This window comes from Corythoichthys intestinalis, chromosome 12 (genome assembly GCF_030265065.1).
Source record: "Corythoichthys intestinalis isolate RoL2023-P3 chromosome 12, ASM3026506v1, whole genome shotgun sequence".
In the NCBI taxonomy this organism is placed as follows: Eukaryota; Metazoa; Chordata; class Actinopteri; order Syngnathiformes; family Syngnathidae; genus Corythoichthys; species Corythoichthys intestinalis.
The window spans coordinates 11,044,311-11,070,878 of record NC_080406.1 but is presented as its reverse complement, the minus strand read 5'-3'; the positions used below and the strand labels follow the sequence as shown (position 1 = coordinate 11,070,878).

Genomic DNA, 26,568 nt, shown 5'->3' with positions numbered 1-26,568 from the left:
CCTTCCATTCATTTATGATGGCCGAAATTTTACATTCATTTCCAATGGCCCTGTTTGACCCCATTGACAGGAAGTCACCCTGAAATGGTCCCAAATTAATAGGAAGGGACCCGATATCAACATGAAATGACCCCCGAAATACCCGTGACCCAATATAAACAGGAAGTGATCCCGAAATGCACCCATATCAAAAGGGAGTGGCCGACAAATTTACCATGGTAATTTCCCCAAAAATTTCATTTTCTAGTTAAGATATAATATTGGAGTGGTTGTGGTGGCTGGTTTGGATTATTGAGTGTGTTTCAACCCATAAATGACTATTATGGTAGACATATATACTCCAAGAGCAGATTGACTTGATGGTTCGTACCGGAAGGGGTGTAGTAAGCGCCAAAAGCAGTGTCTCTGTCCTTGTCCGGGTAGAGATAGAGCAGCGGATTCTTGGTTACGCAGCCCTGAATTTGGATGCCGTAGTTGTAAATCAAATCAGGCAAGGGTGTTGTCTCCAGTTCCACCTTTTTGTAGGGCTTAATCGAATGCACTTCGGCCTCTGAAGACACAGACAATGACTCACTGGAGTGGGAATGTATCGAGATGTGTGCATGAATTCCAGTTCAAATGGATTTAACGTCTATCGCAGTGAGTACACGGCGTTGAAACCAAGGGCGTAGGTTTGCCTAGGGGCGGTAGGGACATAACACGACCAATTTTTCGAGATGCTCAAATTATCCCCACCAACTTTTAAGCAACCTTATTTGCATTAGGGACAGAATTGACCCTACCATTATTATGTGAAATATTTTCGTTATGTTCAGACTTACATTTACCCCTTTTCATTTGCTGAATGTGCCAGTTCAACAACATGCCGCTTCCTCCACCCCCTTTAGAGAGAAGGGATATTAAAAGTTTTCTTTGCCGGCATCAGCCACTGTATGTAAAAAGGCATAAATGTTGTGGAGGGGGGAACACCCCACTAATTTTGCTACTGAAAGTCCGACCTGTATTAGAGTTAGCATAACATTAAACTGTGTGAATTTGCTCACCTGAAAAACTCGAGTAAGAAGCTGCTTAGAGAGGAGGATCCTCTCGTATGTATTTATTAGGGCTGTCAAATGTAACGCGTTAACGGGCGGTAATTATTTCTTTTAGTTAATCACGTTAAAATATTTAATGCATTTAACGCATGTGCGGCGCTTTTTTTTTTTTTTTTTTGTTCATTGAGAGCTAAGAGGCAGAGAAAAGCGAGTGGACACAGGCATTCATTGGGGCTACACCAGTTATTGGCATAAGCTTTGGCAACTCTTTCACAACGATCATAACTGTTGTAGCGAGGGGCGTGGGGAAGAATGACAGGAGATGATCTTTTTCTTCATTGAACACAACGCAGAACATTTACCATTTGCAGCCACCACTAACAGTCATGGTTGCCCAACTTCCCATCATGCATTTGGGCAGAACAGTTAAGTTGCTACAGTATCATTTACTGAAAGCACAACAATATTCCGATCTTTCAAAAAAAAAAAAGTTCACAAAAGCGCTCAATGCAAAGAGAACTGGCATTCCCAATTAAAATAGCTATGCAAAATACACATAAAACTTTAAGACTTTGGTGAAACTCTATTCAAACATTTCGTTTAGATCAGCAAATACACTAGATGGCAATATTTAGTCACAACATACAAACTATCAGAGGTCTCGTACTTTGTGAAGTCAACACTTAAAAGAACGTAAGGTACAATGAACCCAGAAACTACGGCGTCAGTCGAGGGGCAAAACGCACTACAAAAACTTGGCTATATCTCTAATTTAAAACTCGCCCTTGACACCTTATAGTGTATTTCTATCGCTACATTACGTAGTTAAAGACACTGTGGAAGAACGACTGTGATGTCACCTATCGGCGTCGTCAACAATGGCGAGTTACTAGTTTTTTGATTGAAAATTTAACAAATTTTATTGAAACGAAAACATTAAGAGGGGGTTTAATATAAAATTACTATAACTTGTAGGCTACTCACATTTATCTTTTAAGAACTACAAGTCTTTCTATCTGTGGATCCCTTTAACAGAAAGAATGTTAATAATGTTAATGCTATCTTGTGGATTTATTGTTGTTATAAACAAATACAGTACTTATGTACAGTATGTGGAATGTATATAGCCGTCTTATCTTTCCATTCCAACCATAATTTACAGAAAAATATGGCATATTTTACAGATGGTTTGAATTGCGATTAATTAATTTTTAAGCTGTGATTAACTCGATTAAAAATTTTAATCGTTTGACAGCACTAGTATTTATTAATGCATTATAAATTTCCTGTCCCCAGCAAGAAGTGTACATGCAGGTTATGCTGTTATATCGTCCCTACCAATGTTGAGACCAAACCTACGCCCTTGGTTGAAACATGATCATTCCTTGCCATACCTCCGTTTTTGTGTTCCACCCAGCTAAAGCTGATTGCGCCATCTTGGTTGGTTTCACTGAAGCGGAGCAAGAAGGTGCCCGTCTTTTTGTCCTTCAACAGGTTCATAAGTTCCTTTCGACTTACGAAGCCCATGATGAGCCTACAAACATACATACAGACAAATACAGTATCTATATCAGTATCTACGATGTGCCAGGCTGGTCAGCAGCTCCAGAAAGCGTCTGGTTGAATTTATTGCTGCCAAAGGGGGGGCCACAAAATACGTTGACTTACCGTATTTTTCGGACTACTAGTTTCACCTGAGTATAAGTCGCACCAGCCATAAAATGCCCAACAAAGAGAAAAAAAAACATACGTCGCACCGGAGTATAAGTTGCATTTTTAGGGGAAATTTACTTGATAAAATACAACACATAGAACAGGTGTGTCATCTTGAAAGGCAATTTAATATAAAAATACAATAGAGAACAACATGCTGAATAAGTGTACAGTGCATGAACAACAAAATGCGAATATACTGTCCTCACCAGGACGCTACGGCTCGGTCCTGGCTATACAGTGCGCTAAACTCCCAAATGACGATGCTGGACGTCCGTATAATTTGCTGAATCAATTTCGTCCTCGATACCAAACATGTTATCATCAATGTAAATAAATGATAATTAGGTGCTATTACAGCAATGACACAAACGGTTAGCATGCATTCGATAGCATTAGCACAGGGGTCCCCAAACTACGGCCCACGGGCCGGATACCACCCACCTCCACATTTGGTCCGGCCCCCTGAACAATTTTTTTTCTCTCCCCCTAATAGTGTTATTTATATCCTGGCTTTTTTCTGTGAAGAACCCAGAGAGGGTTATTTGGTTATGATCTATTTAATTAATAGTGTTATTATTATCTATTATTATATTATATTTAGGGCTGTCAAACGATTAAAATTTCTAATCGAGTTAATTACAGCTTAAAAATTAATTAATCGTAATTAATCACAATTCAAACCATCTATAAAATATGCCATATTTTTCTGTAAATTATATATATATAATCTGTAAAATAAATTGTTGGAATGGAAAGATAAGACAAGATGTATATATACATTCAACATACGGTACATAAGGACTGTATTTGTTTATTATAACAATAAATCAACAAGATGGCATTAACATTATTAACATTCTGTTAAAGCGATCCATGGATAGAAAGACTTGTAGTTCTTAAAAGATAAATGTTAGTACAAGTTATAGAAATTTTATATTAAAACCCCTCTTAATGTTTTCGTTTTAATAAAATTTGTAAAATTTTCAATCAAAAAATAAACTAGTAGCCCGCCATTTTTGATGTCAATAATTACTTACACAATGCTAATGGGTTCTGAAGCCTATAAAATCAGTCGCACCCAAGCGCCAGCAGAGGGCGGCAAAACTCCATAAAACACAACAAGTGAGCGTTTCACTGTACTGTCATTTAAATCTGTCTGAGTGGGGCATCTGCGTTAATTGCGTCAAATATTTTAACGTGATTAATTAAAAAAATTAATTAACGCGATAATTTTGACAGCCCTAATTATATTATATTATATTATATTATATTATTATTACTTTATTTATTTATTTATTTACTATTGTTCCATGAAGAATCCACAAATGGTTATTTGATTGTGGCTTTCTGAAATACAATACATTTTTACATTTAGGCACTCCTGCAATCGTCACACTTTTTCTGTTACAAACTGACCTGGTCCCTCACCTGAAAAGGATAAAGTTAAGTGGCCCTCACAGGAAAAAGTTTGGGGACTCCTGCAATAGCAGATCGTTCAAACAACCACACAACTGGCTCTAAGTGTCCGATCGCGGGTGGAAAACACACAACAAAAACAACAGAAAAGATGATAAACACAGGCGTTGCCTCTGTAGAGATATTTAACAAGCATAAACAATGAACGTAGGTTCGCAGCCGTGTTTCTCTCTCGCTAACTCGCCCGCTCACTCAAAGCTGCGTTGCTGTCCGTCTTCTTCTGGCGTGTGAGCGCTCTTCTTCATGTAAACAAGCGCGAGTGCGCCCCCACGTGGGAGTAAAAGCGCCACAAACAAAAAGTATGCATTTCAATATAAAAAAGTCAATAATACAATTGCGCACACATTGCCATAGGCAAAACGCGAACGTGGCCATAGCTATTAAGAGTTATTCAGATAACTATAGCATAAAGAACATGCTAACAAGTTTACCAAACCATCAGTGTCACTCCAAAACACCAAAATAGCATGTGAAATGATATCATAATGCGTTAATAATTTCACACATAAGTCGCTCCTGAGTATAAGTCGCACCCCCAGCCAAACTATGGGAAAAAAACTGCGACCTGTAGTCCGAAAAATGCGGTACTTATTTTTCCCCCTTCTGTCATTGTTTGCATGCTATCCGCATTAAAATACGAAAATCTGTAAATGTTCAGGTGGTTTTAGTTAAAGCAGACACTTTTTCCGTCTGTATGATTTTGACAAAGATCAGATCACATTTGATAGTGATTTTTTGCAGAAATGTGAGAAATTCCAAAAGGTTCAGATACTTTTTCATACCACTGTATGTACAGGAAGTGAACCCGACATGCCCTCAAATCAACAAGAAGTGACCTCAAAATTCCAAAATAAATTGGAAGTGACCTGATATCTACAAGAAGTCTGAGATGCCTCAAAATTAACAGGAAGTGACCCGATATACCAACAATCGCACCAAAGCTACCATTGCAATTTCTCCACAAATTGCATTGTTTAGTTTTAATGCAAAATGTTTCTGATAAATTAAAAAAACTGCAAGTTATACTCCAGTGCAACTGTTGACTTACCCATTGCGCCACAGTTCCAACAAATGTTTTTTGATCAAATCCAGGATTCCCGCCAGCCAAAACCACACGCTTGTTTTACGGGGACTCAGGGAAAACGTCTTCCAGTGGACAAAACCGTCAGCGTCCTCTGTGGAGAAAGAATTGTCAGCCCGTCATTTCAGACTGAATTAAAGATCGATTGATAGACATACTAGTATATCTTACCAACAAATTTGCCTCTGAGCATGGACAGTTGTTTTTTGTCGAGCGGCCGTTTTCCGATAGACAGAAATTGCCAGCTCAGAATGTCGGCGAGTTCCCACCAGGGCAGCGGCGGAGGATTGCAAAAGAATGACAGCGCCTGAACACAAAAACAACAAAAAATAAAACTATTTCACCAATAATTACAATATTTTTTGAAGACTCAACTCATTGGCTGCCATTGACAGCGATACATGTCCAATCCCTTCTGACTGGGAGGGCAGCCATCCCTCCCAGTCAAAATGGATTGGACGTCTATCGCAGTCAATGGTAGTAAAACGTGATCACTCAACGTAGAGCTGGGCGGTATATTGGAAATTTACCGTTACCGAAATTCTTCACGATGATCGACTTAATTTTGACCATGTCGGTAAATTCGGTAATTTAATAAAACAAGAAAATATAGTCTTTTCATCTCGCTTTGACTCTGTGTTGTTTGGCTATGTTAATTTCCCTTTAAGAAAGCAGTCAGTGTGCTTACGTATGAAGTCACGTGGTTATCAGGAACTCAAACAAACAGAAGCCCGGCAGGCTAACGCTAGCTGCTATTACTACAAGGAAACATAACGGAGTCGGGCTTAAGGGAGCTTCGCCAAACTTTCACCCGACATTAAGTCGACTCTTGGCGACCTCCAAATGGACTTTCACCTACCTTCCTCCCTGGTTCTCAAGATTTCAGGAGAGGGTGCTTTCTACTGGTAGCCAGGCCACAGGCTAACGCTAGCGGCTAACGCTATAAAACAAACGTGATGGAGTCGGATAGCGGCTCTGACCTTGCCAAAACGGCTGAACTTAATTAGTGGATTGGGCATGGGCTGCATCTAGCAATTAGTATGTTGCGTTATTTTGTATCCGTGTGTGTGTGTGGTTTCTTTGATATCTTTTATGAGGGTAAAGCATTCAGCATAAATTATAATTAGGGCTGTCAAACGATTAAATTTTTTTAGGCTGTGATTAACTCGATTAAAATTAATTAATTGTAATTAATAGCTATTCAAACCATCTATAAAATATGCCATATTTTTCTGTAAATTATTGTTGGAATGGAAAGATAAGACACAAGACGGATATATACATTCAACATACTGTACATAAGTACTGTATTTGTTTGTTATAACAATAAATCAACAAGATGGCATTAACATTATTAACATTCTGTTAAAGCAATCCATGGATAGAAAGACTTGTAGTTCTTCAAAGATAAATGTTAGAACAAGTTATAGAAATTTTGTATTAAACCCCTCTTAATGTTTTCGTTTTAATAAAATGTGTAAAATTTTCAATCAAAAAATAAACTAGTAGCTCGCCATTGTTGATGTCACTAATTACACAATGCTCATGGTGCTGAAACCCATAAAATCAGTCGCACCCAAGCGCCAGCAGAGGGCGACAAAACACCAAAAAACACAAGTAACAAGTGGACATGACACTTTGCTGTCATTTTAATCTGTTTGAGCGGGGCATGTGCGTTAAATGTGTCAAATATTTTAACGCGATAGATTTTAAAAAATAATTACCGCACGTTAACGCGATAATTTTGACAGCCCTAATTATAATGCAACAGTGAAGCCTATAATATGACTGTTTAATGGCCACAGCCATTTTCTGTATGTGCTTGCTTAATTCCATGTCATCACTACCATGATAAAATCTTAAAAGTTTCATTGGCAAAAGAGCAATATATAGTGGGGAGAACAAGTATTTGATACACTGCCGATTTTGCTGGTTTTCCCACTTGCAAAGCATGTAGAGGTCTGTAATTTGTATCATAAGTTCTCTTCAACTGTGAGGGACGGAATCGAATAAAAAAAAAAAAAAAAAAACAGAAAATCACGTTGTATGATTTTTAAATAATAAATTTGCATTTAATTGCATGAAATAAGTATTTGATACATCACAAAAATCGAACTTAATATTTGGTACAGAAACCTTTGTTTGCTATTACAGATACCAAACGTTTCCTGTAGTCCTTGACAAGGTTTGCACACACTGCAGCAGGGATTTTGGCCCACTCCCCCATGCAGATCTTCTCCAGAGCCTTCAGGTTTGTGCATGTATTAAAAAATGCTCTGGGGGAAAAAACCTGAAACCTTGAAGTAAACACTTGTGTTGGGTAATTATGTCACAGCAGCCATTAACAATAAGTTGTCTGTTTGAAGTGTTTTGTTCAAATTGTAAGTCATTTGTGTGACAATGACATGTTTGCACAGTTGTCGGATTGACTTTTACAATGTTGCACATTGTTCAAGTCATACAAGCTGTTATAAACTGTTTTTCATTGCATAGCCCCAGACATACTTCAGATTATAAATACTTCCATCCAAACAGGAGAGTTTCCTCAGACTTTAAAAACTGCAGTAATAAAACCTCTCCTAAAAAAAACTAATCTGGATGCCTCAACCATTAGTAATTACAGGCCAATATCAAATCTGACATTCCTGGGGAAAATTATCGAAAGGGTTTGAACAGATCCAGAGTTTTATGATGCAAAACAATATTTTTAACTCATTTCAGTCTGGATTTCGGCCACAACACAGCACCGAGACCGTGCTTATCAAAGTCCTAAATGATATTCGTCGGAATACCGATGCAGAAATCATCTGTTCTGCTACTATTGGATCTCAGCGCCGCATTTGACACGGTTGATCACAACATACTACTCAGCAGATTGGAACAGTGGGTAGGGCTTACTGACACTATTCTCCAGTGGTTCACATCCTATTTACATGATAGGGATTTCTTTGTGTCAATTGGAAACTATCAGTCAGAACGAACCAAATTCACGTGTGGAGTCCCTCAAGGGTCAATTCTTGGACCACTCTTATTTAACATCTATATGCTTCCGTTAGCTCAGATAATGGAACAGTATGACATCTCCTATCACGCCTATGCAGATGACACACAACTGTACATTTCTGTGTCCCGACATGATTATAGTCCCTTAGTCTCCCTGAGTAAATGTATTCATCAAATCAATGAATGGATGTGCCAGAATTTTGTCCAGTTAAATGTGGAGAAGACAGAGGTGATCATTTTTGGGCCAAAAAAGGAAAGGTCAAAGATAAGCAGCCAACTTAGCACAATGTCACTTACAGCTACAAATCAAGTCAGAAACCTTGGCGTAATTATTGACTCAGACCTAAAATTTGATAGCCATCTAAAGTCCGTCACTAAATCCGCTTATTACCACCTAAAAAATATAACCAGAATTAAGGGGCTTCTGACTCAACAAGACATGGAAAAACTTATGCATGCATTCATTTTCAGCAGATTGGACTACTGCAACGGTATATTTACAGGTCTTGATAAAAAATCAGTCAGGAAGCTGCAGCTAGTACAGAATGCTGCAGCCAGAGTCCTCACAAATACAAGGAAGCTGGACCACATTACACCGGTTTTCAAATCGCTACACTGGCTTCCAGTGAGTCAAAGGATAGACTATAAAATACTACTGCTCGTCTACAAAACACTTAATGGCCTTGGACCAAAATACATGCTTGACTTGTTAGATTCCTATGAGACATCTAGACACCTAAGGTCGTCTGGAACCGGTCTTCTGCATGTTCCAAGAACAAGAACCAAGCAGGGTGAGGCAGCATTTAGTTATTATGCTCCTCACCTCTGGAACAAGTTACCCGAACGTCTGAAGTATGCTCAAACTGTTAGCTCCTTTAAATCAGGGCTAAAAACGCTTTTGTTTAGCACTGCATATCCATAACTGTCTATATATTTCAATCTACCTGCCTTCTATTGCTGTTGTGCTTATCTCCATTGCTGATTTCAATGATTATTATTAGTAGTAGTTTTTGCTTTATTTTTATTTTTGTTTTATTTTTATTTATTTATTTTTATTCTGTGATTAAATGCGATCTTTTGTCTTGGTTTTTACGTTGTGTTGATTTAAATGTGATTTTTATGGTCTTCATGTGATGTAAAGCACTTTGAATTGCCTTGTGTTGAATTGTGCTATATAAATAAATTTGCCTTGCTTTGCCTTGCCTTATAAATGTTCATACTTGCATTCTTATGGTTCACAAGAAATTTTTATATACTTAATGTTTAGACTGCATGTACAATTGTTTAAATATGGTAAAATGAAACCTGGTAAATACATCAACGAGAAACAGTTAATTTGTATTTCACGCCATTAATTCAGATTTTTTTAATTACATAACAGTCCGCTTGGGCGAATTTATCGTCATTTATCGTTATCGAGGAAAATCTGCTCAATTTACCATGATACGTACTAGGCATCTGCCGGTATGAGATTTTGACGGTACGATAACAGTGAGCAAAAATACCGCGGTTTCACGGTATCACGGTATTGCAATTATAGCTCCAAAATTTTGAGATGTATGGGTTTAAAAAAAAAAAACAAAACAAAAAAAATTTTTTCCATTGAACAGGTTTTTTTTCCAGAACATATTTGCAAATTGGAACATGAATATAATGTGAAAATAAATAAATTAACAAAAATAAAAAACATTTTATACAAAATTAAAATAAATAGAACCTAGACTATACCCACAGCCAGAGCTCAAGTTGCTCAATATTAGAGCAAGAACAAAATAATTGCTATAAAAAAGTAAAAACACTTCTAAATAAAATTAAAAATATATACTGTATGACTTTTTTTGAGGGGGGGAAGCTCAAGTGAAGTTTCGTCATTTTCAGCCACTGTGTCAACTCTAGTCTACATGATGTCATGCCTTTGTGTTAAAAAGAACAAATAATTCATAAGTTAATAAGTTAGTTAAAAATGTATAAATTAATTTTATAAGTTAGTTAAAATGTAAATATTGTTGAGGAAAGGTTTCATCCCCCCCAAAAAAGTGAGGACATTAGTCTTTGTAAGTTTTAGTTAGTTTGTATATTGAATTTGAAAGGAAAATGTGTGTTTTGTTTTTGGCGAACTTTTTCATGGTGCTACTGCTATCCTGTTGAACCTACTCACACATTGAAAAATACAATTGTACAACGTTTTAAATATATTAATTTGTATATTTCACCACCATTTGAGAGCTCAATAAATTGAAGAAAAGTACGGCTTGTGTTTGGAGGGTTTGTTTTTGGGTTTGCTGGCTGTTTAGCAGAATAGCGTCACTGACACTCACGGCAACAAACAGGGGAAGGGAGAGCGCTGCCGCACCAAGTCACTTCGGCTGCATTTTGGCACATGAAAAATAGCGAATGCCGTACGAAGGTATGACGGAAAATTTTAGTGGTTTTGAAACTGCGACGTTTTCACACCACGGTAGACCGTGAAACCGGTAACCGGCACATGTCTAATACGTACTTTAGGCCACATCGCCCAGCCCTAACTCAACGCCAGCTTTCCTAGATTAAATGGATGTCTATAACTGTAAATGGAAGTGAAATAGCCTATTATCAAGCGCAATGGGGAAGTGCATTTTATTTATTGTCTGTAATTGTAACAACACGATTTTTGAAGTTGAATCCTTTTTTGGTTTTAGACCCGACTTTGGGAACACCACTTTGGAATTGTTTGGCTGTACTTAAAGGTGGTCAAGTCAGTCAGGTGTGGAATTGACAGTAATTCAGTCGAAAATCTTCAACACAAGTTAGCAGACTCACAAATTACGATGTTTGCATTTTTTTAAGGACTAACAAGCCATTTTATACAGACTCCCTCAATTTTTCCTCTCACAAAGTTATAGTTTCATTGACGAACCCTAGAAAATAAAACAATCTCGTTACCATTGGTCCACTGTTGGAGTAGTTATACCACAAGACGGACGCCCAGGCACTGGCAAACTGAGAGTCACCAGATATGACGACCACCGGTAGAGAACTGGCCTGCGACGTAAAAGGAAATCCATGAAAATTTGCAGCTAACAATATTCATCTAGTGGTGTGTGATATGGGAAAAATCTTCTATCACGATATGGGCTATTTTATATCACGACAGCGATAGCCACGTCATGCAGTGGTATGAAAAAGTATCTTAGCCTTTTGTAATTTCTCACATTTCTGCACAAAATCATCAAATGTGAGCTGATCTTTGTCAAAATCACACGGATGAAAAAACAGTCTGCTGTAACTAAAACCACCCAAACATTTATAGGTTTCCATATTTTAATGAGGATAGCATGCAAACAATGACAGAAGGGGGGGGGGGGGGGGGTGTCATGGCTCGGTCAAAAGAGCTGTCTGAAAACCTGCGATAGAGGATTGTTGATTAGTATAAAGCTGGGAAAGGATACAAAACAATCTCTATAAGTCTGGATGTTCATCAATCGACAGTCATAGACGTTGTCTACAAATGGAGAGAGTTTGGCACGGTTGCTTCTCTCCCAAGGAGTGGCCGTCCACCAAAGATGACGCCAAGAGTTGAGCGCAAAACACTCAGAGAGGTAAAAAAGAACCCTAGAGTGTCTGCTAAAGACTTACAGAAATCACTGGCACAGTCCAATATCTAAGTGCACACATCAACTATATGTAAAACTATGGCCAAAAATGGTGTTCATGGGAGGACTCCACAGAGCTGCTGTGAGAAAAACAACAACATTGTTGCTTGTTTAATGTTCGCAAAAAGGCACTTGGTCACTCCACAGAAGTTTTAGCAAAATATTTTTTGGACTGATGAAACCAAAGTGGAATTGTTTGGGAGTAACACACAACATCATGTTTGGAGGAAAAATGGAACAGCTCGCCAACATAAACCCCTCATCCCCACCGTGAAGCATGGTGGAGGGAGCATCATGATTTGGGGCTGTTTTGCTACCTCAGGGCCTGGACAATTGCAGTCATTAATGGAAGATTGAATTCAAAGGTTTGTCAGGATATTTTGCAGGAAAACCTGAGGCCATCTGTCAGACAGTTGAAGCTAAAAAGAGGAGGGATGCTGCAACAAGACAATGATCCGAAACACAGAACTAAATCAACTTCAGAATGGTTTCAGAAGAACAAAACAAACGTTCTGGAGTGGCCAAATCAAAGTCCATGCTGTGGCAACACTTGAAGACAGTGATTCATGCCATACATTAGAGGAATCTAACTGAACTACAGCAGTTTTTTTTTTTTTTTTTTTTTTTTTTAGAGAAGAATGGGCCAATATTAGTCTGATCGATGTGCCAGACTGAGGGGCCACAAAATAATAAATGTGATGGTTCACTTATTTATTTCCCCCCTTCTTTCATTGTTTGCTTACTATCCTCATTAAAATATGAAAACCTATAAATGTTTGGGTGGTTTTTAGTTCAAGCAGACACTTTTTTCATCTGTGTGATTTTGACAAAGATAAGATTACATATGATGGTGATTTTAAGTCGAGATGTGAGAAATTCCAAATACCTTTTCATACCACTGTACCTACATTTTTTAATCAACTTATTAAAAAAAATAATGAATGAATAGGAATGACTTCATTACTAGTAGACGTCCGATCCATGGCAGCCAATAAGTTAATTTTGACTTATTTCAGGTCATTTCCTGGGACACTTAGGGGTCACTTTCTGTGAATTTTGTGGCACTTATGGGTTAGTTCCAGTTATTTTTGGTTTATTCAGCATTGAATGCTCTGATTTCAGTGCCATTGATGGAAGTAGATATCCAATCCATTCATGAATTGGACACCTAGCACTGTTAATGGCAGCCAATAAGCTAACACAGATACGACCGTATTGTGGCGGAAGATTTCGGTAGCGACCTGTTGGCTCCTTTTTCTCAACTCACCTCGATTTGTACACGCTGATATTCCGTCACAAATTTTATGACGTGGAGTTCTTCTGGGACACTCAAACAACTCTGACAAGGACAAAATATGCACGATAAGAACACGCAGAGAGATTTGAACCGATAACCTTTCAAATGTAAAGCAGAAAGAGTGTAACAGCTTCCTAAATGATCAATGAATGCCGTGTGTTGCCTTACCTCATTTGATCCCAGAGCTCTCTTTTGGCTTTCCTGAATAATCTGTTGGAAACCAAAGAGTCACTGATCATTTCCACGAACAAAAAAAAAAAAAAAAATCAACATCCATGTCATACCATGTCAAATTCAGCCACCAAACCATCACCCGCTGTGTTCAGATCCACCACCTTGCTCAAGTCGTCTTTGAAATTGAAGCGACGGAAGCTGCGATATGGGGAGAAAAAACATAATACAGAGGATCAATCAAAAACAATTTAATTGTTAGCTACACTGCCTTCCATTATTTACCTACCCTTTCAGTGTATTTTTTTCAGCAACATCCCTTATTGTCAGACACACACACAAAAAAAAGAGAAGGTAAGATTTTATTTGGTTTCTTTGTAGTCTCCAAAAGAGTTTGACTTACTTGTCAAAAACGGGTTTGACCTTAAGACGGTATTGGAATTCTGGAAGATTGACCAGGAACCTTAGAAGAACAAAAATATGGAATTCATTTTATTTATGTGCAAATTTTATTTGCGTTCGATCGAATATTATATCAGGTTGTTCTTTCTAAAAAGGTATCATTTGTAACATTTGGGATTTTTCCCCCCCATATAATTACTTTTTGGCAGCTTTATACTTATTTTTTGTTTTTTTGGTCCGATATGGCTCATTCAACATTTTGGGTTGCCGAACCCTGGTCTATTGTGACCAATATCTTAAATTAAGTACGGTATTTTTCTAACTATAAGTCGCAGTTGTTTTTTTGTTTTTTTTTCATAGTTTGGCTGGGGGTGCGACTTATACTCAGGAGCGACTTATGTGTGAAATTATTAACACATTATGATATCATTTCACATGTTATTTTGGTGTTTTGGAGTGACACTGTTGGTTTGGTAAACTTGTTAGCATGTTCTTTACGCTGTAGTTATTTGAATAACTCTGCTATAGCCACGTTTGCATTCTGCCTTTGGCAATGTGTGCTCAATTGTATTATTGACTTTTTTTATATTGAAAAGCATTCTTTTAGTTTGTGGCACTTTCACGACCAAGTGGGGGCGCACTCGCATTTGTTTACGTGAAGAAGAGCGCTCACACGCCAGAAGAAGACGGACAGCTATGCAGCGTCTGAACGAGTGGGCGAGAGAGAGAGAGAGAGAGAGAAACACGGCTGCGAACCTACGTTCATTGTTTATGCTTGTAAAATATCTCTACAGAGGCAACACCTGTGTGTATCATCTTTTCTGTTGTCGTTGTGTGTTTTCCTCCTGCGATTGGACACTTAGAGCCAGTTGTGTGGTTGTTTGAACGATGTGCTAATGCTAGCGAATGCATGCTAACGTTTGTGTCATTGCTGTAATAGCAGCTAATTATCATTTATTTACGTTGTTGCGAACCTGTTTGGTATCAAGGAAGAAATTGATTTGTATTATTTCTATTCATAGTTTTACTCTTCAAATGAGGGTGTCATAACGACGGCCAAAATAAAGTTAGCAAATTATAGATGTCCAGCATTGTCATTTGGGAGTTTAGCTCGCTGTATAGCCAGGACCGAGCCGCAGAGTCCTGATGAGGACAGTATATTCGCATTTCGTTGTTCATGCATCATGTAACATTATCGTACTGTACACTTATTCTGCATGTTGTTCTCTTTTGTATTTTTATTAGGGCTGTCAAAATTATCGCGTTAACGGGTGGTAATTTTTTAAATTAATAACACCACTCTAATTAAACGAATCATCGGAGCTGCAAAATTGAATTTGAAACTTTTTTTCACATTTAATTACTCGATTTAATCGATTAATCGTTGCAGCACTACTTAATAGTCTACCCTTCTTTTAGGAGAGGCTACTTCAATGTTTTCAGGTTACAAACATCAAGTTTTCTCACCTCAGTTTCACAGTGAAGCGTCCCTTGGTCTTAATTATCAAAGGTTGCTCTATACTTGGCATATTGGACATGACAGGTTGTTGTTCCACTACTAAAGCACTAAAATGAGAGACATTTGTTTGAGGGATACACTGAACATAAAAATGTACCTACAGTGGGGCAAATAAGTATTTAGTCAACTACCAATTGTGCAAGTTCTCCTACTTGAAAAGATTAGAGAGGCCTGTAATCGTCAACATGGGTAAATCTCAACCATGAGAGACAGAATGTGGAAAAAAAACAGAAAATCACATTGTTTGATTTTAAAGAATTTATTTCCAATTTAAGAGTGGAAAATAAGTATTTGGTCACAAACAAGCAAGATTTCTGGCTGTCAAAGAGATCTAACTTCTTCTAACGAGGTCTAACGAGGCTCCACTCGTCACCTGTATTAATGGCACCTGTTTTAACTCATTATCGGTATAAAAGATCTGTCCACAACCTCAGTCAGTCACACTCCAAACTCCACTATGGCCAAGACCAAAGACCTGTCCAAGGACACCAGAGACAAAATTGTAGACCTGCACCAGGCTGGGAAGACTGAATCTGCAATAGGTAAAACGCTTGGTGTAAAGATATAAATTGTGGGAGCAATTATTAGACACACAAGACCACTGATAATCTCCCTCGATCTGGGGCTCCAAGCAAGATCTCACCCCGTGGCGTCAAACTGATAACAAGAACGGTGAGCAAAAATCCCAGAACCACACAGGGGGGGACCTAGTGAATGACCTACAGAGAGCTGGGACCACAGTAACAAAGGCTACTATCAGTAACACAATGCGCCGCTATTGACTCAAATCCTGCACTGCCAGACGTGTCCCCCTGCTGAAGCCAGTACACGTCCAGGCCCGCCTGCGGTTTGCTAGAGAGCATTTGGATGATCCAGAAGAGGACTGGGAGAATGTGTTATGGTCAGATGAGACCAAAATAGAACTTTTTGGTAGAAACACAGGTTCTCGTGTTTGGAGGAGAAAGAATACTGAAGTGCATCCGAAGAACACCATACCCACTGTGACGCATGGGGGTGGAAACATCATGCTTTGGGGCTGTTTTTCTGCAAAGGGACCAGGACGACTGATCTGTGTAAAGGAAAGAATGAATGGGGCCATGGATTGAGAGATTTGGAGTGAAAATCTCCTTCCATCCGCAAGGGCATTGAAGATGAGACGTGGCTGGGTCTTTCAGCATGACAATGATCCCAAACACACAGCCAGGGCAACAAAGGAGTGGCTTCGTAAGAAGCATTTCAAGGTCCTGGAGTGGCCTAGCCCGTCTCCAGATCTCAACCCCATAGAAAATATGTGGAGAGAGTTGAAAGTCCATGTTGCCCAACGACAGCCCCAAAACATCACTGATCTAGAGGAGATCTGCATGGAGGAATGGGCCAAAATACCAGCAACAGTGTGTGAAAAGCTTGTAAAGAGTTACAGAAAATGTTTGGCCTCCGTTGTTGCCAACAAAGGGTACATAACAAAGTAGTGAGATGAACTTTTGGTATCGACCAAATACTTATTTTCAACCATGATTTGCAAATAAATTCTTTAAAAATCAAACAATGTGATTTTCTGTTTTTTTTCCCACATTCTGTCTCTCATGGTTGAGGTTTACCCATGTTGACAATTACAGGCCTCTCTCATATTTTCAAGTGGGAAAACTTGCACAATTTGTGGTTGACTAAATACTTATTTGCCCCACTGTATGTCAAATATACAGCAAGCGCTGCGCTGCGCTGCCTTGTCTTACTTGGAAACAATATGAGTGAGCAGAGACTGTGTGAAGGTATTCAATTCAGCAACAGGGTGAACGGGTCCGTTATTGTTCACTTCAGGGTTTAGCAGCTTTGACAGATGCCGCTTGATTTGTTGGAGCACCTCAGTCACATTTGTAAACCTAAAAAAAAGACAAGCAGTTTTGTAAGTAGAATCATTCACCATGACGTAGGTAGTGCTTGATTGTGCAAGGTGTTATGTGTGCAATGTTAAGTGTAAAGTGATATATTTTGTTTTCAATGAAAATATAGAAATGTGTTTTTAATGTGGTATTAGTTCAAGCACACCCTTTTTGTCTATTTTTGTAATTTTGTTGAAGATCACAGCATATTCTCGGATTACTTCATACCAAAATGTACGATATTACAAAGGATTCACATAATTTTTTTCTCCCTACTGAGCAACCAAGTTTCAATTGTCAACACAAAAAACTATCTAGCAAAACTCAACGCGAGTCCCCTTTATTTCCTACCAGTTCTGCAGTTGGTCTAAGCTGGTGTCAACAGGTTTCCCAATGCAGGCCATCTGTTGCCTTCGCTTCCACTCGGGCAACTCCACCAAAGTCAGCCTCTCCACTACGTCCTTTGCAGTCTCTAAAACGCTGTGGATTTGCTTGAGGACACTCTGTAAATTAACAGCAGAAAGACTTCATCTTTATTTATAATTATCTTGGGGCATTGATGAACTCATTTAGTATCAGCCATTTGACAGATTCAAACACAGAGCAGTTTACAGAACAGAAAGCACCAGAACATACCAACGGCAACCACCACCCTTAGTCATGGTTGGCATAACTACCCATGAACCACTGCGTGTGTAATACATCATAAATAACTAGAGACGTCCCGATCCGATCACGTGGTCATCCGATCAGGCCGATCACGCCATTTTTCAGAGAATCTGAATTGGGTTTGGGTTTTTAATAAAAAAAAATATATATATATTAGTTAGGGGTGTCAAACGATTACAATTTTTAATCAAGTTAATTACAGCTTAAAAATTAATTAATCGCAATTCAAACCATCTATAAAATATGCCATATTTTTCTGTAAATTATTGTTGGAATGGAAAGATAAGACACAAGATGGATATATACATTTAACATGCGGTACATAAGTACTGTACTTCTTTATTATAACAATAAATCAACAATATGGCATTACCATTATTAACATTCTGTTAGAGCGATCCATGGACAGAAAGACTTGTAGTTCTTAAAAGATAAATGTTAGTACAAGTTATACAAATTTTATATTAAAACCCCTCTTCATGTTTTCGTTTTAATAAAATTTGTGAAATTTTCAATCAAAAAATAAACTAGTAGCCCGCCATTGTTAATGTCAATAATTACTTACAAAATGCTCATGGGTGCTGAAACCTATAAAATCAGTCGCACCCAAGCGCCAGCAAAGGGCGGCAAAACTCCGAAAAACACAACCAGTACACTTTTCACTGTGCTGTCATTTTAATCTGTTTGAGCGGGGCATTTGTGCGTTAATTGCGTCAAATATTTTAACGGGATTAATTAAAAAAATTAATTACCGCTTGTTAACGCGATAATTTTGACAGCCCTAATATTAGTATGTTAATAAAAAAAAAATTTGTTTCTCTGCATCGTGCTCGCACAGCATCTAAATCTCCCTCCTGCTGCTTTTCTTGCTTACCAAGCAGCTGCTTGTTAAAGTTAAGGATGAGCGACAGCTTTGAAAGCTCTGATCTTGCGAGAGAAGCTTGGGAGCGCTAACTTGAAAGGCGCCGAATTTATGAGCTCGTTGAGCTTGTTAAACATTAGCGGTAGTGTGTTGTGAGGCTTTCTCAGCAGCGTGAGTGGATTTAGGCGGACTCCCTCAATAAAGCATTTAATTAAGACATTTTTCTAAATTATTCTTGTTTAAAAATAGTTCAGTGGGACAGCAACATGTTTAGAATGAAAACTGTCTTTTTGTTTTTTTGAACAACACTTTTTTTCCAGTATCGGATCGGGACTTGGTATCGACAGATTCTCAAAATCAGGTGACTCGGACGCAAAAATATGCAATCGGGACATCCCAATAAATAAAAGGGAGTGCCAAAAAATCAATTATTAGATGCATCGCGATTCAACACATGACGATTCGATTACAATTCATAAATGTTCAAAAACGATGATTTGCCCTAATAACTTTATGACAGCCGCTCGTAGCGGAACAAAATTTTAGACACGTCTTCCGCCCAGACACCTTTAACGGATGCTCGTACAACGTTATGATGGATGCTGCCGGTTACTGAGCAAAAGATTTACTCCTTTTCAAATGACTGAAAAATAAATTTGTGTATGAGACAGGCAGGGACCCGGCGGTCACGCTTCTGTGCGCAAGTTATTTTTTAGAGCGAAAGGAGAAGAGATAGTTTGTTGCTCCTTGTCTTTAAGTTGTCCAGCAGTAGGTCGAAGTCGGGTGAATTGGAAAAAGTCCCTAATGTTTTGCTAAGTCCCGTGTCCCTTTATCAGAGGTCAGTATACAAACCCTCTTGAACTGGTTAGCCTTTATTGTTGTTGTTTTTAAGACGTTACTAGTTAGCGCCGAGCGCGATGCTAATTAGCGACTTCGCTAACATGCCAAGTTGTGCGTTGTTTGGTGGTGTACATAAGTTACTCCAGATGCAGAACGTTTAAAACCAGGATTAAGTACAGCGGTAACACTACAAACATGTGAAATAGTACAGAAATCTGTGAAAACAAAGTACTGTATATTGGTTAAAAGAAGTCTTATTTCTAAAGACACTTCGTTTGTTGACCGCCTGATAGACTGGATTTATAAGTAATAAGTAATGAGGGGAAAACCGGTGGTATTTTTGTGTTTATTTCTGGGACATGTTATGTAAGGGGGAAGGAGATGTGACATATTTATGTCACTCTGCTGTTGCCATAGTGTGCACTTCCTGTGGGCGTGGTATTACAGTATAAAAAGGAATCTCTGTTATGTCTCTGATATATATGATGAGAAGCACACTGAATAAAGAAGTGTTGTTCCATTCACCGTGATCGTCGTCAACACCGTGATCATCGCTCAATAATCAAATCGTAGCAACCTGAATCGTAATCGAATCGAATCGACGGGTGCCTAAGACGGCACACCCCTAACAAATAACAGTCGCGACAGTATGAATATCCAGCGGAAAAGAATCCCTTAGTAGTATTCCTGAAAATTGTAAATTTTTTGGAATGCAGCGTCTTGTTGTGAAGTACTCAAATCCACAACAAATCATCACAGCATTAATCTGCTGATGATTTGTACATGAAACCATCAAGTTTGAAAGCCAACTGCGACATTGCAATCGCAAGAGATGCGTTTTTTTGTCCAAAAGACACCGCAGTCGCCTCCACAATCAGGGATTTTCTATGCATATTTTTGGAGTTTCGAATTAATTGTTCCCACTAAATGGAGGCCTACAGAGATCAAACCAGAAACAAAGTACAACTGTGTCCCATTTTGTCAAAATCTGCTCATTTCAGAGTCCAGAGGGAATGAGCACACACACACACACACACACACACACACACACACGCACACACACGCACACGCACACACACGCACACACCCACACACACACAAACACAAAGTTCCATTTATATACTGTATAAGTATACACTGACCGGTCAATGACAGTGGTTATGTAAGTGTCAAGATGGCGTATCCACATTACCTGTTTTGTTTGCACAATAAAATTGGGATGTTCCCCCACATCCTGAGGATGCTGCTGTTCCCCTAATGACATAAACACAAAAAAAAAAATGACAGTCACACTAAAATCTACTTGCATGCTGCATACATAAAAGATAAATAAAATGAAACACACCGTGGTTAGAATTGGAATTTTCATGCAGCCTTTTCATAATGCCGTTGATGACTTCCTGCAGTAGAGTTAAATTTGAGGACATTAGTGACTAGGGGTGTGACAAAATATTAAAATGGTCAGATATCTTTCTTTGAATCCCAAAAGTTTTTCGATGTGCTCCTGTTAAGAATCGATGTATTGTTTTAAAAAAGTAAAAAAAATTAAAAAAAAAAAACAAACAAAAAAAAAAAAAAAAAAAAAAAAAAAAAAGGAACCCAAGTTGCTACCAAAATCTTCCATGAGAATAAGGGTCAAAACTAAATACGTATATATATATATATATTTTTTTTAATAAATACCATTTTGATTAAAAAAAAAAGAAAAAAAAAAACACAAATTGTGTAATATGGGCATTAAACTGTAAAATAAGGTAATATTATTATGAAAAAGATTTTAAAGATAAAGAAGATAAAAAGCATATTTCACATTTTGGACTATAAGCCGCGGGATTCAAAATGAAGGACAAAAGTAGCGGTTACGGTACTTCTCTTTAGTGGCAACAGTGAATATAACACAACTCATTTAACATAGCTGAATCCCTGTTACGACCAACATAAGGCAAGTTTTTCTTTGTACTAATGCCTTTTTATGCATTCGTAACTTAGTTTATAAGTATATTTGAGTATATAGCTGTTTTTTGTGGGAACATGTGTTTGAACGTCTTGTAAGCATTGTAAAAAAACAAAACAAAAAAACATTAGCATTATACTGCATTTTAGCTAGCGGACTTTTTCTATGCAAGTTAGCCAATTGTTCACTTGTTCTATTTAAATCCTCGTTTGTTTTTGTTTTGTTTGAGGCGAAGAGCAAGTATTTTAATTTATTTTTTAAATGAAAGTCCAATTTTCCATAGTTTGAAAAAAATTCAGGAATTTTTTTTTGTATTCGCATTTAATGACCTTTTGAAAGTGCAATCTTGAAATGTTCATTATCCGATTACTTGATTATTCGAAGTAATTGGTTCATAGATTAATCGACTACTAAAATAATTGATAGCTGCAAGCCTAGAAAATATCTTGTTTTTCTGCTCATTAGTTGTTTTATAGGATATCATAGAATGATTTCCTGACCGATGTGTTGAAAATTGTTGTATCGCCCTATCGTGAGATCATCGTTATCGAGTCTTGTATCGCAAATCGTATCGTGCGGTACCCAGAGGTTCCCACCCCTATTAGTGACAGTGTAGTGATGTTTTCAGAGGTTGAGGTCAAATACAAACCAGAAACATCTTCAGTTCGGTAATTTGAATGTCCAGTGGTATCGGCCTCGTTCCCTGACAAAAAAAAAAAAAAAATTGCTCTTACTTGTGTGTTTTAATGTCAACACATGAAACATATTGTGTAAGTAAGACTTCTTGGACACAAATAATCCCTAGAGAGACTTTATAAAGCCCATATAAATGTTCGTACTTGAATGCTTATTGTTTACAAGATATTTTTATAAACTTGTGTTTACACTGCATGTACAATTGTTAAATATGTTAAATTAAATTGATTCAGATTTTCAAATTATATAACAGTCCGCTTGTGCGAATTTATCGTTATCGAGGTAAATCTTCTCAATTTACAGTGATAAGTACTTAAGGCCATATCGCCCCGCCCTATAGCCTTGTAAAGAACTTTAGTAGTTTCAGCGAAAAAGGAATAGCTTTTTGTTGTTGTTGTGAACAACAGTTCCACATACTGTGTATCACAAAAGTGAGTACACCCCTCGCATTTCAACAGATATTTAAGTATCTTTTCATTTGACAACACTAACAAAATGACACTTTGACACAATGAAAAGTAGTCTATTTGCAGCTTATATAATAGAGTTAATTTATTTTCCCCTCAAAATAACTCAAAATATAGCCATTAATATCTAAACCCCTGGCAACAAAAGTGAGTACACCCATTAGAAACTACGTACTGTATGTCAAAATAACTTGTGACCGGAAAACAATAAAAAGAATTAAAAAAAAAAAAAAAAAAAAAAAAAAAAAACGTACATCCCTAAATGTCCAAATTGAGTACTGCCTGTCATTTTCCCTCCAAAATGTCATGTGACTCGTTACAGGAGTGCTGTCAGCATTGATGCAGGGATTGAAGAGGTGGGGGGTCAGCCTGTTAGTGCTCAGACCATACGCCGAACTCTACATCAAATTGGTGTGCATGGCTGTCACCCCAGGAGGAACCCTCTTCTGAAGACGGTATACAAGAAAGCTCGCCCGTCTCATCAGACCATAGGACATGGTTTCAGTAATCCATGTGCTTTGTTGACATGTCTTCACCAAACTGTTTGTGGGATCCTTGATCTTTAAGACAAGTAATTCTTAAAAATGTTAGTATGAGTTATAATACTTTGATATAAAAACCCCTCTTAATGTTTTCATTTTAATAAAGTTTGTTGAAATTCTTTTAAGTGATAGGTCGCCATTCTTGTTACGTCGCAGTGCGTGACGTCACCGGGCCCGCTGCCGAACTTCCAGCGTGTCACTCGTTAGCTACCCCAGCACGTCGTAGAGGCTTAGATATTAATTGCTATATTTTGAGTTATTTTGAGGGTAAAATAAATTAACTCTATTATATAAGCTGCACACAGACTACTTTTCATTGTGTCAAAGTGTCATTTTCTCAGTGTTATCCATGAAAAGATATACTTAAATTTCTGCAGAAATGCGAAGGGTGTACTCACTTTTGTGATACACTGTAAATAATGTACATCGAGATCTCATTCAGCTTAACAATTAGAGGCGTGAGACCCAATTTTCGAGTGTCCCAAACTTGCCGTGAGTTGCAATTCCTGATGGGGTACAAAATCTGACAAACACCTACAACGCACCCTTCTGTGGAGTTTCAAAATTGGCACCTTTCAAATTAGATTTCTCGAGCCTCAGGTGTAGACAAACTGGCATTAATCAGGATATAATAAAATTAAAAAATAAATAATGAATTATATGCGTTTGTAATTTTTGGCCATGCGTTTCCAAGTGTTTCCAATATTTGGTTTTGGCCAAGAATTTTTCTTTCAGTACATCCCTAGTGGGTTGCCTGCTTGTTGCCATTATACCGTGAAGAAAAAAAAAATATCCATGCTAGAACCTTGTTATGTTTCTTAAGGAGCCACTCCTTGGTTTTCCTGACAGTGTGCTTCGGGTCATTGTCATTTTGGAAAACCCAGGCACGACCCATCTTCAATGCTCTGACTGAAGGAATGAGGTTGTTCCCCAAAATCTCACAATACAGGGCCCCAGTCATCCACTCTTCAATACAGTGCACTTGTCCTGTCCCATGCACAGAAAAAAAAAACCCAAAGCATAATGCTACCACCCTACGCATGGGCAATTGCTCCATGCATAATTCCTGTATTTTTCTTTTTAGATTATCTCTGTCACAGTGGACACGCACCTACGATGAAAATTTCAGACTCCTCATTGATTTCTATAAGTGGGAGGATTTGAATAAATAGCAGGATGTTCAAATACTTATTTTCTTCACTGCATATGATTTTAATGTAAATGAGAAGATAAGAATTCCTTTCACCTGTGCTGAATGCAGAATTTTCTTCTCCTCTGCGAGGCACTCAAACAGGATAGCAGCTAGGTTCTTTGGCTGGTTCTCAAAAGTATTCTGCATAAAATAAATTGGTCATTGGTTATTTGCTCATAGAAAACACATTATAGTTTTTTCGGACTATAAGTGGCACCCGAGTATAAGTTGCACCAGCCAAAAAATGCACAATGAAGAGGAAAAAAACATACATTGGTAACTCTACATACAAAGTTAATTAGTTCCAGTACCTTATTTATAAGTCCAAATGGTCGTATGTCGAGCAGGATTTTCTCATAAGAATACATTATAATTCCATTAATTCGTTCCACAGACCAAAAACCTACACTAAATATTTAATAAATGCAGCTGGTACTATTGGAAATAGCAATTACACAGAGCAAAACAAATAAATTATGTATAAAAATCGGAATAATAATAAAATAATAGTAATAATAATAAAACGAATCGGGTTCTAATGTTGTGGCTGACTTGACAGAGTGAGAGAGGACATTTTACTTTCACTTTGTTCCGCTGCGGCGGACAGTAGGCATGTTGTGTTGCACAAGTTCTGAAATAAATGATTAAAAACCTGACGAAGCTGGCAATTTTTTGGCGATGTTACCACAATAATAATTGTCACCTTATAAAGACTGGCGAACATAGGTCGGAGCAGGACCATGGAGATCGTAGATATTCTACGGCCGCACTGTCGAGCCAGTTCACGGACGCGAACACCGCGCTCATATTTTTCTATCATTTCCATCTTCATTTCAATGGTAAGCCGCACTCTTTTCCTTTTTTTTCCACCACCTGCACTAACATTCTTGGAACCCATGTTGATTTCTCTGTCAAGAAAATCCGTCTTGCGGGAAAACAAAGAAACTGCGGCGCTGTCATAAATCGTCGTATTTCGAGCATGTCGTCAGATGTAGAAACAAATGGCGAGGCAATTTTTACGCTGGATGTCGAAAAGATTGTGGGTCGAAGCAATCGTATGTCGAGGTACCACTGTATATAAGTATATAAATAAATACACAAATACAATACATATAGAATAGAGAACAAAAGGCTGAAAAAATATACTGTAAGCTAATGTTACATGACGCATAAACAACGAATTGAGAACATGCCCGGTGTATTAACATACCAAAGCTATTAAGAGTTATTCAGATAGCATAAAGAACATGCTAAAAAGTTTAAATTATATAATAATTTGTTTATATTTTTACATATAATTCGTTTATATAAGTTGCACCCCTGGCCAAACTATGAAAAAAACTGGGACTTATAGTCCAAAAAATACGGTACTAAAAGTACAGCGGCCACTTTTCAATATGGAGCACAAAAGATGCCAACGGCCTGGCCCACCATTATGTAGTCTTTGATTCCTATAAGATCAGGTCCCTGCAAAATGTTGTTATCCCTAATGTGGCCCCTCCACTCTTCCGCCAAGTAAACCAGGAGAGAGTTGAAACAAGTCCTTGCTTTTTGCTCGTTGAGAGATGCCGAGTACCTGAGAAGGACACAACAGCACATTTTAAACTTGTACGTGCCTTAAAGAGCATATGACACCAGAAAAAAAGTCTTAAATGGCATTATTATGTGAATTAGAATCATATTTTGAGACGATTCGACTATATACAACAATTTAGCAAAGCGCAGATGACGAGAAATTAGTCTTTTAATCTGCCGGTTAGCCACGCCTACCATTATAGGGCTTTAGCGTCCCCAACAGGTGGATGACGTCAGCGGTAGACTGGGCTCATCGGTTTTACTATTCAGCTCATTGAGGGGGAATTGTTCAGAACGAGGAAAACGCGACGAAGAGAGCCGCAAAATGTCATTGTTTCAGTCTCTCTACTCCCAATATTTTTACAGGATATTCTTTTTATCCAAGTATTTTTCCCCAATAGCTATATAAATGGCTTGAGCAGGACCAGTCAGCCCGTCGAGGGGGAACTATTCACAATGAGGAAAACGTGACAAAGAGAGCGGCAAAATGTCATTGTTTCTGTCTCTTTACTTCAATATTTTTACAGGATATTCTTTTTACCCAAGTATTTTCCCCAATT

General features: G+C 37.9%; 1 protein-coding gene across 1 annotated transcript in view; it reads right to left on the bottom strand.

The window, feature by feature from the left end:
• The window catches only part of LOC130926552 (signal transducer and activator of transcription 1-alpha/beta-like), a 52,525-nt gene that overhangs the window by 17,572 nt on the left and 8,385 nt on the right, over positions 1 to 26,568 (bottom strand). The window contains exons 3-20 of the mRNA XM_057851489.1: positions 25,865 to 26,009; positions 24,488 to 24,574; positions 22,186 to 22,239; positions 20,928 to 20,982; positions 20,775 to 20,836; positions 17,563 to 17,714; positions 17,065 to 17,211; positions 15,280 to 15,378; positions 13,814 to 13,873; positions 13,700 to 13,729; positions 13,524 to 13,611; positions 13,408 to 13,449; positions 13,210 to 13,281; positions 11,233 to 11,331; positions 5,479 to 5,614; positions 5,275 to 5,401; positions 2,429 to 2,568; positions 371 to 550 (exon numbers count right to left, since the gene is read on the bottom strand). Of these exons, the coding sequence (XP_057707472.1) occupies positions 371 to 550; positions 2,429 to 2,568; positions 5,275 to 5,401; positions 5,479 to 5,614; positions 11,233 to 11,331; positions 13,210 to 13,281; positions 13,408 to 13,449; positions 13,524 to 13,611; positions 13,700 to 13,729; positions 13,814 to 13,873; positions 15,280 to 15,378; positions 17,065 to 17,211; positions 17,563 to 17,714; positions 20,775 to 20,836; positions 20,928 to 20,982; positions 22,186 to 22,239; positions 24,488 to 24,574; positions 25,865 to 26,009 (1,775 nt within the window). The remainder of the gene's footprint in view (positions 1 to 370; positions 551 to 2,428; positions 2,569 to 5,274; positions 5,402 to 5,478; positions 5,615 to 11,232; positions 11,332 to 13,209; positions 13,282 to 13,407; positions 13,450 to 13,523; positions 13,612 to 13,699; positions 13,730 to 13,813; positions 13,874 to 15,279; positions 15,379 to 17,064; positions 17,212 to 17,562; positions 17,715 to 20,774; positions 20,837 to 20,927; positions 20,983 to 22,185; positions 22,240 to 24,487; positions 24,575 to 25,864; positions 26,010 to 26,568) is intronic.